The sequence below is a fragment of the Rutilus rutilus genome (genome assembly GCF_951802725.1).
Source record: "Rutilus rutilus genome assembly, chromosome: 1".
Classification (NCBI taxonomy): Eukaryota; Metazoa; Chordata; class Actinopteri; order Cypriniformes; family Leuciscidae; genus Rutilus; species Rutilus rutilus.
In genome coordinates this window covers 42,062,778-42,082,944 of record NC_140209.1, presented here as the reverse complement: position 1 = coordinate 42,082,944, position 20,167 = coordinate 42,062,778, and the positions used below count along the sequence as shown (strand labels likewise).

At 38.1% G+C, this 20,167-nt stretch overlaps 1 protein-coding gene across 2 annotated transcripts; it reads left to right on the top strand.

The window, feature by feature from the left end:
- The first annotated feature begins 124 nt into the window (after window positions 1-124).
- hsd3b7 (hydroxy-delta-5-steroid dehydrogenase, 3 beta- and steroid delta-isomerase) lies at window positions 125-19,473 on the top strand. 2 transcript variants are annotated; one of them, XM_084385947.1, is made up of 7 exons: window positions 125-248; window positions 6,012-6,240; window positions 10,090-10,245; window positions 13,201-13,309; window positions 16,775-16,874; window positions 17,777-17,939; window positions 18,690-19,473. In XM_084385947.1, the coding sequence occupies exons 2-7, from the start codon at window positions 6,081-6,083 to the stop codon at window positions 19,103-19,105; spliced, it is 1,104 nt and encodes a 367-aa protein (XP_084242073.1). In that variant the 5' UTR covers window positions 125-248; window positions 6,012-6,080; the 3' UTR covers window positions 19,106-19,473. The 2 variants fall into 2 exon arrangements, with proteins under 2 accessions (XP_084242073.1, XP_084242074.1); XM_084385948.1 differs by lacking the exon at window positions 125-248 and adding an exon at window positions 5,789-5,919.
- Window positions 19,474-20,167: the final 694 nt, after the last annotated feature.

Genomic DNA, 20,167 nt, shown 5'->3' with positions numbered 1-20,167 from the left:
AATGTAAATAATGGACTCTGAATACTGATGTGTTTTGTTATTTTGTTCCACTAAGGCAGTAGAAATAACCTCTGTCACTCTTGCTCTCCTTTACCATGTTCCTCTTTTGAGCAGTAAAATGTGAGGCGGAAGCATGATGCTTGCAAGAGAGGAAGATGCACCTCCGTCTCAAAAAATGGCACAGGAAATAGAAACATCAAATGTTGAGCTCACTGGATTCATTGAAGAAAATAATGGAAGTTACAGAGGTAAGGGGTAAATTCAAATATATAAATGTATGTGTTTTTGTATAGACCACCTGCGAAGTTCTTGGTAAAATAATGAGAGAGATGTTGAGGAACACGAAGCATCCGTTGAGGAACACGAAGCATCCTTTGACCGCTTTAGTCATCTGACTTTGCGATAACCTAATTTTGTTGTGGGCCATGGACAGAAAGGAAACTGAATAAGACTTCGCGTAAACTCTCATTAGAAACACAAAACCATTGAACTGAAACACAGTAGGCTACTCATTCATTCTGCAGAGGAAATCTGAGCGGATACCATGTTAAGTGTTCCAGACCTCGAGTAGCCCACAGTTTGGGCGTTAAAATACAGGACATATCATTCATACATCCTGATGACGTCTCTTTTTGAAGGCTGCGTCCTCCGGAGGTCGCGTTTGTCAGCAGCATTCGTCATAAAGAATGTCTTATTTCAGAACAGTAACCATTATACAGTAGAGTGCAGGGACACACCAAAGAACTAGTGCTGATGAAAGCCGCCTGCGTCGGAGGAAAAAAAAGCTGACACTGTCAGCTAGCATGCGCGTTCTGCGCCTGCGTGTAAATGATACTGTCTATTTCGGCAGATATATTCGTCTATATTCGTCATTCAAAAAGGGAAACCGACGCTGCAGGGCAGGCAGCAGATACACAACCCGTAAACATAGCAGTGCGTGCTTACCTTTTTGAATACCAATCTTGCTAAACACTTTCTTTATTCCACTCTGCTCATGTTAATATTGAAATATTCGCCAAGGAACACTCAGGTAAGATGACGTAACATTAGAACAGCCTTCTATCTGCGCCGTTTTGACTTCTTTGCTCGCTGTTTTGCTATTATTCTCGTGCACTGACTGGTTCACTAAGCCGAACAGCCAATCAGAGTTCTCTCTCTCACCGACGGCCCGGGACACCCCGACGGCGTCCGACTAGAGTCAACTGTGCGGAACACACCTGAAAAACTACTTGCCCGACGGCCGATCGTCGGCTTGGTGTGTCCCAGGCTTATGACTTAAAGCAAAGTTGCTGCTATAGTTAACGCTGCACCTGATCGGAAATTTTAGATAGGCCTAACGGAAGATGAGCAGCCTATCAGTTTATCGGTGAGAAGTTCCAGAGCCACCGGTGGCAAACCACTAATTAATGCGGATGTAACCCCTACACCTGGATCCTCTTTGCAGGCCTCGAAGCCAGGTCTCGGGCGTGAGAGTCAGGCGCTAGGAGGCTAAAGACTGTAGCCTCTAGCGTCTGTTGCTAGAGCGCCTATTGAGATCAGAGGAGTGAGGTTTACTTGACACAGCGACTACTAGCTGGCCTCCATTACACCGTACACGGATATTGATTCATTTAAGCCAGTGTCTGGAATCTGGAGGACCATGATGCTATCAAGCCGCATTACGTACATAAGATACAAAATGAACACTTTTTGTTACAACTGATACAAAATGACTGAACACTTTAAGATACAAAATGAAGTGTTCAAATGAACTCAAAATGAACACTTAAAGCAGCACTCAGTAGCTTCGAGATTTCTTCGCTGTATTCTCGCTTTTTGCTCGCAGGTTTCTCTCTAGAGCTCCCCCCACAGCTTCGGAATAGATATTTGACAACATTGTTGTAAAAACTCTTTGGTGATTCTCAGACACCAGAGGCTAGTAGATCAACGACATCAAAGCAGATGGGACATTCTTTAAAACGTCTTCTTCCTTCGGGTTCGGACAGCGTGAGGGAGCGCAATAATGACAGTATTTGAGCAGATTTCTTTTGGCCGTAAAGCAATTGTTTACATTGCGAGACCTGATATCACGCGATACTTCCTGCCGCGGCGGCCGGCGGCCCGCCGTCTCAAAGTTGCAAGTGCGAATTTTCCGCTCACGGGCACCAGGGGGGTGCGAAACGACCACCATTCAACCCGAAATAAGTAATATAACCATTCCAATGACTCCGAAGCTGTTCAGTTAAGGTAAAAAAGTTACTTAGTTCACCTTTAAGCCAGTGATGATGCTATCAAGCCGCATTACGTATGTAAGATACAAAATGAAAAAAGAAATCATAAATAATTTTGATAAAATCATATGTGTCAATGTCATGTAAAGAGATCTGATGAGTGTAAATCTTTTAACAATCTAGGTTAAAGGGTATGTTCCAATTTTGTATTTGAGTTGGTTTTATTCATTTTCTGGATATGTGTATTTCCTTCTAGCCTATGTTAGATTTAAAATGTGGTATCCGAGCAAAAATAACTAAAATACATTCACCTTGAATAGTTAAGTGAGGGTTGTCATTATTCCTTTTTCAAAAAAACGTTTTCAAATATTAATATCACATTTTGAGCTGTTTTTGTTTTAGGGTTCCTCCATTCGACTTAAAAAAAAGTCACTAAAAGTAAACAAAGTCCCCATGAAATAATTTTTTTTTTGGCTTTTAGTATGAATATGTTAGACTTAGGGTTATCTATAGGCTAATATGCTCCAAAACAATGACAAAATTCACATTTAGAAGATATAAGCATTCAAAACTTAAAGTCTCTCACTTCCACCATTATAGATCAATGATTTTGATGACAAAAACCTAAAATGTCCCGCCCCTAAGAAGATGCTGCGCTGCGGCTGCAATCGGTCACTTGTTCACAGTATTACTATTTCATATGGTTAATGGCACATAGCTCACTATATAGGGGATAGGAAATGATTCAGACATTGTAAATATGCTTTCCATTGGGGCGAATGAAGTCTGGTTTCGTGTTTGAGTCACGCGAAGCACCGCAGCGCACACAGTCTGCTCTGGTCCAGAGACACGATAGCACAGAGAGGATCATATGCGCAAGTAAAAAAAACACGGTCTCTGTAGACAGCCCAGGCTCCACAAACGGCAACAAAAACAAACTGGTGGGCTAACCCACACCACGAAACATAACAAACTGTTCCAGCCAATAACCGACTAGAAGGATTTGGGGGGTTAGTGCGCGGATGAGGAGGAGGGAGGGTCTAGCTAGCCTCCGTTTTGTTTGACAATACTTCGAACGTCAACAAGAAGTGACGTCACCCAACATCACTAGAGCACCTTTAATACTGCACAGAATGCTTTATTAAAGCGATATGGAGGAGATTTGGAGGAGAAACAAGTAGACAGACTCGGCATTAGAAACAGCACTGGCGCGTGGAAGAGATAACACCGGTGCCATGCATGCAGCAACATACATTTCAAAACGACACATCTACACAAACTACGGTTTTCAAACTACACATCCTCAGCATGATAATGATCACTGTTTTGCTTTAGTAAGAGTTTCATATTAAATCTAAAGGGGGAGTCTATTTGACTGTGGCTGTCAAATACGGCTTTACCGAGTTCAACAGCTCTGGCCGAGCTATGATATAAGCAAAACGTAATTGGCTATTTTAAAAAAGGGGAGGAGCTCCTCGATTCGTCCGCCCTGTCTTCCTGTGTCAGTGGAAATTACGTCACCACATTAAAAAACTCTGTGTGTTTCGAAGCACTTCAAAATTCTTTAATCTTGGCTTCTTGCATGTTGATTATTTCCACACTGACTTAATTTGGTGGACAAAGTTTTTTTTAAATATTAATATTTTTATTATTATAGAATACAAATTACTTTTATTCCAACAATTGAAAACATGTTCATCATAGAAGAGGAGTCATTGGGTTCATAAATTGCATTATTAATCCATCTTAAATGCATTACATCATTGACCCATCTGCAGTCAGTCATGAAGGGATTTCTGGAATGTTATTCTTGAGCCACCTTACATGCAGCCATATATTGAGAAATAAAAGAGAGAAGCACAAATAACTGCAGTTCATCCAGTCATTGGTGAACTTTAGATATAAAAGAACACTTTAATGATTTATTGTTTATTTGTAAAACTTATAATGCCCCTTTTTCGGCCTACAGTGCTGTATGAACTATGAACCTGTCATCTGAAACTGGTAAATTATTTATTAGGAAGTATCATTTTCTCACCCTCATGTTGTTCCAACCCGTATAAGTTTCTTTCTTCTGTTGAACACAAATGAAAGAAATTCTGAAGGATGTTGGCAGCCAGACAATTAGTGTCACCCATTGACTTATATTTTAGGAAACAAAAATACTATGAAAGTCAGTGGGTGAACTGTCTAGTTACCAACATTCTTTAAAATATCTTCTTTTGAGTTCAACTCATACAGGTTTGGAAAAACATGAGGGTGAGTAAATGAGGACAGATACTATCACTTTAAGCTTCTTTTGTTTATTATGTTTCAGATCTTAAGTCAAGTTAAGAATGTTGATCTGATGTAACTAGTTTGGTAATATATCCAACTGCTAAACGTTTTTGCTACGCAAATTTCTCTTGCTTAATTTCCCTAAATGTACAGTTTTTTCACACGCAGTGTTGAAGATTATGCAAAAAAGAAGCCTTTTAACAGGTTAAATTGTATTTGATATGGGCTCTGTCCTTGACATGAAATTGGGCTTGTGATTACAGTTATGATCATTGTTAATTTTTAACTATTCACACACTTTGGGATTTAGCAATAGGTTGCATGACTTTTAATGAATGTCTTGATATGGGCTTGAAAGATTTGATATTGTGCAGAGTAGACAAAAGTTAGGATTACATAGTGTTAGTGGATGAGTGATCGTGCACAAAAGACTAATTAAATAAGTCAAATTGGAAAAAATAATTCGCTCCAGTGGGGTATCGATCTCCATTTCTTCTCCATTTCATCCAAAAATGAAAATGATTTCATTAATTACTCTCCCTCATGCCGTTCTAAACCCGTAAGACTTTTGTTCATCTTCTAAACATAAAAGATCTTTTTGATGAAATTTGAGATATTTCTATCTCTCCATAGACATCTACGCAACTGATAATTTGGCGCTTCAAAAATTTCATAAAGAGATCGTAAAACTATGATTTGAGTGGTTTCGTCCAAAATTTTCTGAAGAGACATGTTTGCTATATATGATAAACAGATATAATTTACGCTTTTATTCACATATAAACACTCTGAAGCTCAAGCATATTTGCTTGACGTGCGAGAAGCAATGAGGTTCATTCTTGTGTTACGGAGCACGTTTGAGCTTCAGCAAGAACCAATGACGTTCATTCTCATTTAGTTTTACAACCACTTAATGAACATTTTGAAGTGTCAAAGTGTCAGTTGTATAGCTGTCTATAAAGGAACAGAAAGCTCATCAAAAAGATCTTAATTTGTGTTCCGAAGAAAGGGTTTAGAACGATAAGAGTGTGAGTCATTAATGACAGAATTTTCATTTTTTGGGTGAAATAAACTTTTGGGTGTGTACCAGATAGCCTACCAATATTTACTGACTCTCAATTAAGGTCATAGTTGCATTCAGTTAGGAGTCGGACTATATACAAAGAATTAGCCTACCATTTAAGTCTTTTTCTTTTAATGTGAAATGGAACTGAAATGAAATGTTTTCTCCAAATATTTCACATTTGCACGGGGATTACATGATTATTTTATTATTAATTAAATTATGAAGTCTGAACTCTGAAGGAATGAGTGACTAAAGTATTTTTCGAACTTCTTTCCAATTTTGGGCGGGCACTGTTAGACCACAACTCTAGGAGGAGTGAATGCAACAACATCAGACTGTCAGAAATGACTTGTCCATTCAATGCTAGTAGGCTATGTTGATTTGTCTCCGACAGGTAGCCTATTGCTTGTTATTGCGCTGGTTACGTGAAGTTTGACGTCCTTTTGTTTCATTTGCAGAGTGAATCAACCGACTGTCGTCTGTAAACACTTCAGTCAACAACCGGGAGAGGATTCAACGGAGTTATAATGTCTAGTGAGAAATCGAAGTTAACTTATTTGATAACTGGAGGATGCGGTTTTCTTGGGCAGCACCTGTTGAGAGTTTTGTTGGAGAAGGAAGAAAATATCAAAGAGATCAGGCTTTTCGATAAAACCGTTTACCCTAATCTACAAAGTCACAGTACAGGTAAGAAATACATGGAACAAACTGTTCATTGCGAGCTTATTAGTTCCCACAATGGTTTGAATATTGATATATAGCCTACTAATTTGTTGAATAGGCTATACGTTTACGGTTGTGTCTCCCACCTAGTCATGTAACGTTCACTAACTTACGTTCGTTTTAGTTTTCAGATGCCTGATGTTAGCTAACAGTTATATACATCACGCTATTTTTGTCATGTTTTTAAAGTAATTAACATGTTTATCACATCTCAAATTATGCATTGCGTTTGATAATTTTCGATAATGGGAATTACATTTTAAACATTTTTGGTTTAATATGACAGACTCATCTTGCTGAGCATTTCAAAGCTAGCCTATTTATTGTTGCATACTTCGAACAAAAATAATGCAATCTTGATTGGGAATGACACAGGCTAAATAAAAATGTTGTATTCACAAAATATTTACCTTGATTGTTCTTTTATTTTCTTCATCATACTGACACATACAACAAATATTTTGTTGGTAACCAAGTAGCCTACACACAACTTCTGAAAACATTTATGTCAAAATTTCAGTTTGAGTTGAAAATTAAGCCACAAATCGAAAGGGGACAAGTGGAAATATTTTTGGGAAATAAATACATTTCTAATTATAATACTCTAAATATCGAATTTATGTATATTCTTCCTTTAGATGATCATAGTTTAAAAAATGTAGTAATTTATAGATTGTTTTTGACATTGGTGATGAGCACAGTATAGGGTGTAGTTTCCGAAAGTGCCCAGGGGAAACATCTGTTGTTTTTTATGACTCCAAAAATGGGAAAAAAACATTGAAAAGACTGAGGAAATGGAAACGTTCATTCATGTCATTGTGTGTATATTATTGGCTTGGTTACGTTGTTGAGGTCAGGCCACACCAGTCACTTCCCTCATGAATCTGATGTCCTGCTGTACAAAGGGGATATCATGCAGTGTATTGACCAACCCCCATTGATCATGTTAAATGGAGAAATGGATCTATTTTTTCAGTAAGTGTGTAGCTCTGCTTAGCTGAAGCACAGTGTACTATATCATTATGCAACGTATGCTTGAGAAATAGATGCACGAGGCATGTTGGATTTTGAATTCAGTTATCTGCTTCTAATTTTTGTCAAATGTTTTCTATCAACCAGAGTTTCTTGGCTCTTTCAACATTACAGTGTCCGTTGTCCTGCCTTAATGTATTCTACTCCTCACATATTTTGCTAGTTTCTATCCCAGGGGCTATGGGGGAAAGATTGCATTACTTCCACAAAGATGCTTTGAATTGACAACAGTTGAACATGTGGTCAAAGTCTAAATGGCAACAGAAAGACGTTAGATAACCATTTGTTATCAGAACTGAACATTGACTTACTTGGCACTGTGAAATAGTAGGGAGGTTTTTTTTTTTGTACGTGACTGATTTTATCTAAACTTTGTGACTGCTTGCAAAGATTTTGTTCATAGACAGACTTTATATATGTTATTTATAATGTTTTATCATACAGCTCAATAAATCAACATCACCCAGATACAAGGGACTGTAGGAAACTCAGAATCGAAGACCAGGAGACTTGGTTCTTTCTTCAGCAGGATTCTTTATTGAGAACACGAGTCGTAGCTGCAGTCATCAAGTCTGACTAAGGGAACTTTACATGGTCTCTTATAGGCATTCAGTGGGCAGTCCTTAAAGGTGCTGACAGTCCTTAAAAGTGTTGACCTTACACACAGCCTTAGAGATGACCACTAAATCTAATCATCTAAAGACAATAGAGGCAATAACCCCCAACTGGAGATAAATGGTACCCTCCAAATTGTATAAGCAACACATGGTCACAGGAACTAAGACTATGTAAACATTTACACATAGTTCAACTCTCAGTAAAACCCCTTCAATGGAAACTATGTTGAATCTAATCAGTAAATGGATGCCGTCATGTTCACCTTGAATGCCCAATACAGTGTAGTTGTTCATGTGATGTCATGTAAGGAAGTAGGATCAGCAGATCATAAACATATTCTTAAATGTGTAATCCTACAGGACACTAGAGACATGTTTATTTGAACATCTTTGCATGGCACAGAGGCAATTACAGGTTGTTCCATTCACATAAATTATAGTTTGTCTTGTGTAGCGGCTAAAGAGTTTGTCATTCTTTGGAGTTGTTAAAGGAGAACTCGGTAACTCTAGCGAACTCCAGTCACTTCTTCGCTGATTTTCCCTTTTGTTGTCGCATGTTTTCCCCACGAGCTCCCCCTACAGCTGTGGGGGGGCGTATATTTCACAACACGGTCGTAAAAAACTCACTTGCGGCGGCCTCCTCCCCCTCTCTGCCGCTGCTCATGTGCGTTTGTTTTGATCGGAGCAAGCCAACTGTATCGTGTGGAGCTATGTCCACCGAGGTGGGTAATCTGGAAATACATCATACATGCGTGTTTGTTTATGTCGAATTGCCGTAAAGCAATTTGTGTTTCGCGCTCGTTCTCATTCTCGTTCTCGCTTCTCACGAGACTTCCAATTTCTATCTTGCCGGGACGGTAGTCCCCAAGTTGCAAGGTTGGTTTTCCGCCTGGGAACGCTGGGGGGAGCGGGGAAAGTCACCAATATCACCAGAACAGGTTGTTTAACCATCCAAATGATTTCTAGACAGTTTTATTACGTTAAAAAAGTTACCAAGTTCTCCTTTAAATGCATAAATGTAAAAGCAATTGAAAATTTCAGCTATCAGATTCAGAGAGATGCTACAGCAGATCCAGAGACAATATTTCTTTGCAGAACCGTTATGAAGGGCTGTTCTTTGTTAGAAAAATAGCTACGAGTGAGAAAGGGAACAATGTATGTTGTTTACAAGGACGAGGGAGCTGCTCCCACCAGATAGATGGAGTTTATTGTTTATTTCCTGTACTCAATTGCATCATTGTAATCAAGAATATAACTCACAATCCTAAAAATGACATCAGGAAGCTTCCTAAGGTGGTAATAGAGATAATAGGATGCAACAAAGTGACCTTGTCATCAGCTGTCAACAACACACCCACACACTCCCTCATTTACTAGAATACATAAAGCACGCACACACTTTGTTTGGTACAAGGAAAACAGAAATGTCAGTAGATTTAGTACTATAGAAATCTTTTTATTGTATAAAAATATTGGTTACACTTTATTTTAAAGTTTCCTTGTTACAGTGTAATTATACATTTAACTTAAGTATTGAGTAATATTAATTAACAACATGTACTTACTACATGTAATTATGTATAATGTATTGCTATTAGTACAGTAAGTGGTTACACAATTTTAAGGTGAGGTAGTTACATTGTACTTAGTCAAATAAGTTCTTGCTTTCTGCTGGGTGAGGTAGTGCTGTTGTCATGCGTGTGGGACCGGGGTAAATGACAGTCACTGGACACTAGGGACGGGATTTCAGGGCAGGAGTAGCTGCGCAGGAGGCGGTTGGAGCCGCTACCTGACAACGACACTACTGGGACGGCTTCTGCTTCCTCCTTGCCTCCTTTTCTTTTTGGGTCTGCTTAGTTTTCTTTCTAAATGCACTGGATCTGTTGAATCCGGTGACAAACGTTCCTTTATTTCTTCTCTTGATGCAAGACCAGAATGAGAATAGACTGTTGGCGGTGCACTACTGTTATTTTTGTAGGTTTACCATTTAAGTCACCCTGTAGTCCTCAAACTTACTGTATGCTTAGGTGGATGAAGGTTTCTCTTCTGTGAAGCTGTAGAAAATCTAGATAAAATGCCTTTTTTATAGACATTCATCCATTTTATTAAAACACTAACAGTCCATTTGCTTTTTAACAAGGTATCTTCTCTCTTCTATTCGCAGAACATGTGAAGGTGGTGGTGGTGCAGGGGGATATAACAAATTATGAGAGCGTGCGTGATGCCTTTCAGGGAGCAGACCTGGTTATCCATGCAGCTAGTTTGGTTGATGTGTGGTATAAAGTCCCTGAAAAGGCCATCTATGCTGTCAATGTACAAGGTGAGTGAAGAATAATATTGAGGAACAAATGGAGATGGATAGTAATGACTTCACTGTAGAAGTGATGCTAATGTTTTGCACTTTGAACAGGTTTAGGAGAACACTGAATGTTGTCAGCTTCAAAGATGGACTGCTGTTTAAAAGTTTAGGGTTGGTAATGTCTGCTCAAATGTATGCTCACAAGGCTGCATTTATTGTAACAAGCATATAGTAAAAAGCATAATATTGTGAAATAACATAACACTTATGTTTAATGGAATATATTTTTGTCAAATCTGAATTTTCAGTTTCATAACTCCAGTCTTCAGTGTCACGTGATCCTTCAGAAATCATCACACTTTTGTATTATTATCAGTGTTGAACCAAACTTTTAAACAGTAGGTTTTTTTTTTTTTTTTTTTTTTTTTGGTCAGTGGGTGGGTTATGTAGGTTTTGGTTTCTCCCACAGTTTTCCTTTGGTGACATTTCCAGTAACCTTAAAACTTTACGATCTGTTTGGTCCGGAAATGCATCATTTACTCTCACACACAAGGCGAGAATTTGCATTTGTATTGAATTTCTTTCTAAAAAGGAAGTGAGCATAATAGGCATGTGCTTTTTAGCAAGTCCACAGCTCTTCTACAACACAGCAAAATCCCCAGAGTTAAATTAACTCTGTTCAGAGAACATTTGGTCCCTCTCTACAGAGAGTTAAAATAACTCTGAATCAGAGTTAAAGTTAATGAGATACTTAAGTGATTAAGTGATGATTGGGCATTGATGATGAACACCTGCTGTCAACATGTTCTCAGCAGAGGAGGATTAAACAACTCCATAAACAGCAGTTCCAGCTTCACTTATTACTAACCAGACTGACTTTATTTCTGTCTGACATCTACAGAAGGTCTTATTGAGAATTAACAGAGGTTTAGATGTTGATGATTTATTGAAAATGTATGATCACCATTATGGTGATGAGTGTTTCCTTCAGTTGGGCAGTTTGACTCTACTTGTGAGTTTGTGGTTTTTCTAACAGTGTTTACCAAAACATGTAATTTGTTACAAAGAAAGCCAAAAACAAAGATGATCAGGTGATCTAGTTTTTAACAGCAGATAATAAAAAAATGCACTTATCTCATGACTGTCTAAAAGTGATTATTTGATGTTAATAGATTCTATTCACTAACCATACTCTCTAGCCACAGATCGGACATTCTGAATTTAGATTTTTAAAATACATTATAGGAATTATTTTTTTATTTTTTTTTAAACAAAGACATCAAGAATCAGCATATGAATCTCAACAATGATGACATGCTTCATGCTGCAATGCATGCTGGGAGCCACAATAGTATAAAACTCATGGCTTCCAGGATGCATTGCGGCATGAAACATGTCACCATTGTTGAGATTCATATGCTGATTCTTGATGTCTGTGTCTTAGAAAAAAAAATCCCCCATTTTGTATTTAAAAAATTCTAAATGTCCAATCTGTGGCAAGAGAGTATCGTTAGTGAATATAATCTATTAACATCAAATGACCACTTTTGGACAGTGATGATATAAGCGCATCATTCTACTTTTTGTTGCTGAAAACTAGATCACCTGAACATCTTTGCTTCTGGTATTCTTTGCAACAAATTACGTGTTTTGGTAAAAGCTGTTACAAAAACCACAAACTCACCAAAAAATAAGCTAAGAGTCAAACTGCCCAACTGAAGGAAACACTCATCACCATAATGGTGACCAAACATTTTCAATAAATCGTCAACATCTAAACCTCTGTTAATTCTCAATAAGACCTTCTGTAAACATATGACAGAAATAAAGTAAATCTGGTTAGTATTAAGTAAAGCTGGTAATGCTGTTTGTGGAGTTGTTTAATCCTCCTCTGCTGAGAACTTGAGAGATTTAATGTCTTATTTTGTCTTCAGTTGATTTCATCCAAGACTGTGTCTGAAGTCAGTTGTAGTTCTTGTGTTTCTCTTTTTTTCTGTTCTTGTTTATCTTTCCTTCAGCGATTCTGCATGTTGACAGCAGGTGTTCATCATTAATGCCAAATCATCACTTAATTAATCACTTAATCTCATTAACTTTAACTCTGATTCAGAGTTATTTTAACTCTCTGTAGATAGGAACCAAATGTTCTCTGAGCAGAGTTAATTTAACTCCGGGGATTTTGCTGTGAATAAATGCTAGGCTGGATAGATCATGTGGCTTTATGAGAAATAGAGCGTATGCAGTTATTGATATCTCATTAAGCTCATCAGAAACATCAAACTCTCCATCTGATGCTGGAATTCGTTCAGCATCACCATTTGCATGAGTGAAAACATGTCTATATTATCAGATACGATGTTTTTAATTTTGACTGTTTGTGGTAGACCATACTGGTTTTAACGTTCCTTACATATGTTTAGGCCTGTGTCAGTTTAGCACTCATTGATATAGACAAACCCAGAAGATACAGATAAAAACAAGAGCAAGAGATGATGAATGTGCTATCGTACTGGAATGTTCCAGTGGTTTGGATCCTGCCCCACCATATAATTTGATCCTTTTCTCTCACATCTGCATTCCACATTAATTTCCCAGATAGCTCCTCTTTAAATGCCATTGAAAGAGGCTGGATACTTAAAAGCCATCTGTTGCCAACAAAAGCCAATAAAAGCCAACAGTTGTTTACCTTTATCACTTATCACTAAATACCTGATACTTCAGAAAGCATTTACATAGCTGATGGGTTTCTCGTTCAGACTATCTGATGCTTCCAAGTGCATGAAAGCATTACTCGGAATTTAGAGATCGTGTCATCCGTTCCAGCTTCCAGCCTGGTTAATGTCAGTGTACGCAGCACAAACAGATTTGTTTTTAGCTCCTTCATTTGGTTTAGTACAGCAGTAGTGTTCCTTTTTTCTTCACCCCTTAGTTGTTTTTAATTAATGCTTTTTCTTTCTGGGTGCTGTTTTCCATCAGGGACGGAGAATGTAATAAATGCCTGTGTAGAAATCGGTATTCAGAATTTGATCTATACAAGCTCCATGGAGGTGGTTGGTCCAAATGTAAAAGGGGATACGTTCATCAGGTAAGTGTATTAATTTAAATATCGTTTTATATGTAAGAAGACTTTACATAGTGTTGTGTGTTCAGATTTAAAATATTAACTGGAATAAAAAGAGTTTAAAGGATTTGGGTGTAATGGAGAGAATGTCTGGGAGACTGAAGGGGAGGAAGGGTTTGCACATGCTGAATGCATTCTGGAATGACAGCAGAATCCCAACATGTTTTCAACATTCCATCTTGAAATATCTGTCACTGTCAAGCTGAATTATTACAGGCAACAGTTGTGATGGACACAGTTTGGGAATGCTATTTACACTTTTTTAACCTTTAAAAAGTAACGGTCTGTATCTGCCACTGCGGTTTTTCTACTGGTCACCTGAAGCAAGTGATGTTTGCATGTCTCAAAACACTCGTGGTGTTGTGCATCGTATTCTTTGTGTATTGTGTTCTAGTGGTAGGAATTCTAAAGTAGCAATTGCCAGCTCTGTAATTAGTCAGCCCAGATGGAATCTTATGTTTTTCCCACATGTTCAGTGTTGATTTTGCAGGAAACTTATGAATTCTGCTTGTAAATGTTCAAATGTGAGCTGAGAGTAATAAAGACACAAACTATTTAGCCATAAAATGTAACAAAAAACAAAACAAAATGTGTGTAAAATATGGATGTGTAAAAGTTGTGAATTGTGAATGCTTCACGGATCGTGGTTTGGCCTAGTAATCAACCAAACTCAAAGAAAAATGTGTCATGCTGTCTTATCAGAGACCCAAATGACAAATTTAGGACGACTTTTAAGTGCACCAAAGGTCTTGCCACCAACTTCAAATAAAAAAGCACACAGAGAAAACCTTGAAGTCTTTCCATTACTGTCATGTGCTAGAAACATTAATGGTTTCCTGAGTAACTAACACACATATATACAGAGCATCAGTTTTGAGATATTTTCATTCAAACATACACATATTCACACATCAATTAAATTATTTAAAAGCAACAATATTATATTCCAGCAATAACATGTCATCCCTCTTTTCTCTCCCTCCTTCCCTCCACATTCTTTTGATAGTTGCATGCCTTTCTAAGGTCATGAAAATAATGAATGTTTTTGCTGGAAAATGTGAGCTGCCTGCCATAGACAAGTATTCACATTAGAAAGATAAAAACTACCTTCATAACCTCTTTGGAAAGCAGCATTGCACAAAAGATTTGTGTTGTTGCAATATCTGTGTTTCTCTCACATTACAGAATATTAAAAGCTAAAATGCAACAAACTATTTCTATAAATAATTGTGATTAATTACAGTGGGTATGGAAAGTATTCAGACCCCCTTAAATTTTTCTTTCTTTGTTATATTGCAACCATTTGCTAAAATCATTTAAGTTCATTTTTTTTCCTCATTATTGTACACATAGCACCCCATATTGACAGAAAAACACAGAATTGTTGACATTTTTGCACATTTATTAAAAAAGAAAAACTGAAATATCACATGGTCCAAAGTATTCAGACCCTTTGCTGTGACACTCATATATTTAACTCAGGTGCTGTCCATTTCTTCTGATCATCCTTGAGATGGTTCTACACCTTCATTTGAGTCCAGCTGTGTTTGATTATACTGATTGGACTTGATTAGGAAAGCCACACACCTGTCTATATAAGACCTTACAGCTCACAGTGCATGTCAGAGCAAATGAGAATCATGAGGTCAAAGGAACTGCCTGAAGAGCTCAGAGACAGAATTGTGGCAAGGCACAGATCTGGCCAAGGTTACAAAAAAAATTCTGCTGCACTTAAGGTTCCTAAGAGCACAGTGGCCTCCATAATCCTTAAATGGAAGACGTTTGGGACGACCAGAACCCTTCCTAGAGCTGGCCGTCCGGCCAAACTGAGCTATCGGGGGAGAAGAGCCTTGGTGAGAGAGGTAAAGAAGAACCCAAAGATCACTGTGGCTGAGCTCCAGAGATGCAGTCGGGAGATGGGAGAAAGTTGTAGTAAGTCAACCATCACTGCAGCCATCCACCAGTCGGGGCTTTATGGGAGAGTGGCCCGACGGAAGCCTCTTCTCAGTGCAAGACTCATGAAAGCACACCTGAAGGACTCCAAGATGGTGATAAATAAGATTCTCTGGTCTGATGAGACCAAGATAGAACTTTTTGGCCTTAATTCTAAGCGGAATGTGTGGAGAAAACCAGGCACTGCTCATCACCTGTCCAATACAGTCTCAACAGTGAAGCATGGTGGTGGCAGCATCATGCTGTGGGGGTGTTTTTCAGCTGCAGGGACAGGACGACTGGTTGCAATCGAGGGAAAGATGAATGCGGCCAATTACAGGGATATCCTGGACGGAAACCTTCTCCAGAGTGCTCTGGACCTCATACTGGGCCGAAGGTTCACCTTCCAACAAGACAATGACCCTAAGCACACAGCTAAAATAACGAAGGAGTGGCTTCACAACAGCTCCGTGACTGTTCTTGAATGGCCCAGCCAGAGCCCTGACTTAAACCCAATTGAGCATCTCTGGAGAGACCTGAAAATGGCTGTCCACCAACGTTTACCATCCAACCTGACAGAACTGGAGAGGATCTGCAAGGAGGAATGGCAGAGGATACCCAAATCCAGGTGTGAAAAACTTGTTGCATCTTTCCCAAAAAAGACTCATGGCTGTATTAGATCAAAATGGTGCTTCTACTAAATACTGAGCAAAGGGTCTGAATACTTTGGACCATGTGATATTTCAGTTTTTCTTTTTTAATAAATGTGCAAAAATGTCAACAATTCTGTGTTTTTCTGTCAATATGGGGTGCTGTGTGTACAATAATGAGGGGAAAAAAAGAACTTAAATGATTTTAGCAAATGGCTGCAATATAACAAAGAGTGAAAAATTTAAGGGGGTCGGAATACTTTCCGTACCCACTGTACAAACCCCGACTCAAACCCAAAGTTATACCTAGGTAAAATGTTTGAGTTAGGTCTGGGTTTGTTATTAAAGGTGCATTGTGTAATATTTAGGAGGATCTGTTGACAGAAATGCTATTTCATAAACATAACTATGTTTTCAGTGGTGTATAAAGACCTTACTTAAGGAACCGTTATGTTTTTAGAATGAGCCATTTCTATCTACATACACCGCGGGTCCCCTTATGTTGAAATGCGCTGACATGTTTCTACAGTAGCCCTGCAATGACAGAGACAGTGATGTTTCAGCCATCCTCAGGATGTAGCGTCATTTTGTGCTTGCACACACATTCCATCTGTGCAAGCTGTAAGAATGCATCTGTGTCTACTCATTCAGAGAGAGTATACAAAGAGAGCGAGCATTATGGGGATGAGTTTGGTCTTACAGTTTGACAGTATTGGTCGGGTTGTGCCACATAATTTTAGTTTCAGACTGAGTTGAGGCTATAACTTAATGCCTGTGTAGCTCTGCTACCTATTACTTAACAACATTTAAAAAAAAATGTTTGTGTTCTTCTCTTCTCTTGACACAGAGGGAATGAGGATACTCCATATAATATATTCCATGAGATGCCCTACCCGAAGACCAAAGCTGCAGCTGAGAAAATGGTGCTGGGAGCCAATGGCACAAAGGTACTACACAATACACAATCCAACAATAATCACACACCGATTTAGAAATGACCCTGGCTTCAAATCACTTAGAAAAGTCACGATCGCCATTTACAAACACACCTGTACCAGGTACCAATGACAACGTTGTCAAAACGATCCCCGTTCACACAGATCTGTGAAAACGACTAATAACGCTGTATTATGCATGCCAGACGTAGTTGGCGATGTCACTTTGTTAAGAAAGTCGAATGCACATGCTTATAGACACAAATTACATAATCTATCATTTTTTTGTCCGATTTTCATTCTAAAGATTGATAATCGTCCTTGAGTCTGTTGTAAGGAACCTTTCATTTTTCATGATGTCAAAATGTTGTACTGTTGAATGTTATAATGTCCGTATTGAGGCATATACTGCACGTTTGCAGTTTTATCAACTTTTATGCAAGTAATTAATGTCATTTTAAAAAAATATATTTTTTACGTACGTTTTCTACTTAGTACTTGCATATGTTATATTCAGGAGGGTTGTACAAATATCACCCAAAACTGTATTAAAATCTACTGACATTTTGATGGAATTGAAACTCTTACTTCTCAATCACATTCTAGTTGCTATTTTCCAACTTTGCACAATACTGCACCCTCCCAAACCCAAGGGAAACAAACATCACATAGCACTCATGCTGAAATCCTTAAATCACTGCATGTTTTGTTATCGTCACGCCTTTGCTCTTGGTGTTTCAGCGTGCCATGCGCTTCCTGGCGTTTCTAAAGACTATAAATCTTCATAAAGTTGTTGGTGTGTCTTCTCCATCTGAGTGATTTGTTTTGTAATGGAAAGATCCTTTGTTTGCTTTTCTGCTGCAAAACAGTGATTTATTTATTTCTCTCTCCTTTCTCCCACTCTCCATGATTAGGTAAAGGGAGGGAACATTCTCTACACATGCTGTCTGCGGCCGACAGGTATCTATGGGGAACAACACCAGCTCATGAAGGACTTCTACCAGAACGGGGTCCGTACAGGTGGTTGGGTGATCAGGGGAGTTCCACGGGACACGGAGCACGGACGGGTCTATGCAGGTTAACCAACAGACTCTTGCTTCTGTGTGTGATGACTCTGATTTACCATAAACACAGTAATTACGGAAATAGGGGAACTGAGGAAAAAAGAATAGAATCTTCATTGATTTGATGTCACTTTATACACTCCCTTTTTTCTGAATCTGAGCAAATCCGTCTGTCGCAGGAGAGGTCACAATTATGATGATCCCTTTCCTAAAAACTCTGCTATTTTTGTGTGTAAAGACACATTTATACTGTGAAAAATAAAAGTCTGATAAACAAGTCTTAAATATCGCCTGGAAAATATTCAGTAGTATTAATGATAATATTTATCTTTTTGCAGCCATTAGATTACATTTCGTTATATAAACCTCAAGCATAAACCGTAAGTAAAACAAACCATGGCTGTCAGTGGAATCAGTTAATTGTGATAAATCTCATGATTTTTATCCAGTCTTTAGAAAGCAGAATGAAGTAATACCTAATTTAGTACATTTTTACTTTATTTTATTGGATATAATAACACATTTATTTATTTATTTTAGACTATTTTTCTCCTAACTTTTTTGTGTTCCCCCTAGACCTCTTGACTTTATTAAATGAGTAGGAAAAATGTCAGTACATACATAGAATGTGAATGTATCTGTGCTGTTTATATATTTCTGTCATAGTTTTAAAAATGCTATGATTAATTTGCTTGAGTTTGGAATGATAGACCCCGCAGTGTAATCTCTTAAATACCTCGGATGTGGGTTTTTTTGCACGCAGGTAATGTGGCCTGGATGCACCTGCTAGCAGCACGTGCTCTGCGGGAACATCCCGATCGGCTGGGTGGGGAGTTTTATTTCTGCTACGATGACTCTCCATACAAGAGCTACGAAGACTTCAACATGCAGTTCCTGTCGACCTTCAACTTTCGCCCGTTGCATGTGCCAGTGTGGGTGCTGTGGTTCATAGCGTGGATGAACGACCTGATGCGCTGGCTCCTCAAGCCGTTCTACAACTACACACCACTGCTCAATAGTTACACACTCGCTGTGGCCCGCACATCCTTCACTGTCTGCACAGACAAAGCGTTTCGTCACTTTCAGTACCGCCCGCTCTACAGCTGGGAGCAGTGCCTGGCCCGTACACAGAGCTGGGTCAACACGTTCCCTTTAGAAACCAGCACTAAGGACACCTAACAGCTGCTTTAATATCACGAGGACAGGATTAAATAGCACATCTGTGGCCATATACGAAAGTATGGTTTTGAGTAATGACCTCACATCTAATGATGGACTGCACACATATTTTTTTAAATGTTGCACTGCAGTATTTAGTATGTGCTTTGCATTAAGTGCATTTGATCATTAAATGCACCTCTTAATCATATAATTACAGGTGTGATGATCTGCCAGACATTTAGATGAATGAAAAGTTATGCTATTAGTGACATTATTATTATTAACAGCTGGGATAAACTTTACAAGCACTTTAATGCACAACTGAAGCTGTTTTGATTGTAATCTGGCACTTCAAAAACATGTATTCTTTTGATCTGATAGCTGAAGTTCAAGTCTTTGAGCTGAATATATTTAATGTATCAAATATAACGTGTTATACAATCCACCACATAAACTTGTATATTTCTACAATTCTTTGGTCTTTATAAAAAATATATTTAATTGAAAATATTTAGATTTAAATGCATTGTATTGTATTGTAAGAGGAAAAATAAAACTTGCCTATGGCTGTCAAATAAATAGTTTTATACCGTCCAGTCTTTACAAAGCAGGAATTTGGAATAATTCATTTGAATTAATTAATGCATTTTATTATTGTTATTATTTATTTTGTCATTTACATTTCTACAAATGATCTCAGAAATGTTCCAACCCCCCCTAGCAATCTTGGCTTTATTAAATTAATTAAATGGAAATACATAAACATAATGATGTGCTGTTTAAATTGCTTCATGATGTTAAAAGTGCTATAATTAAGAAGTTGAATCACTTGTTAATGTTGTCTATATATATATATATCTCCATGGCAGTAAAGACTTCCAGACTCTCTTTTTTTCCTTAAAGAATCATTACAGTGACTCACAATAACCACCCTCATTCTCCAGACACTCAGATGTTCCATCTCTGCCTGGACAAGAAACACCGAATGATTTTAATATAAAGCCAGGTTTTCCACATCAGCTTCTATTGTTGTAAGCGGTATCATAGCAATCATTTTGCATATAGACATGAAAGTAGACT

Excerpts from the sequence above, each read along its gene's own strand:
- hsd3b7 (XM_084385947.1), top strand. The coding sequence starts at position 6,081 with ATGTCTAGTGAGAAATCGAAGTTAACTTATTTGATAACTGGAGGATGC. Across the intron at positions 16,875-17,776 it reads TGGGAGCCAATGGCACAAAG|GTAAAGGGAGGGAACATTCT; the intron begins GTACTACACAAT and ends CTCCATGATTAG. Across the intron at positions 17,940-18,689 it reads GCACGGACGGGTCTATGCAG|GTAATGTGGCCTGGATGCAC; the intron begins GTTAACCAACAG and ends TTTTGCACGCAG.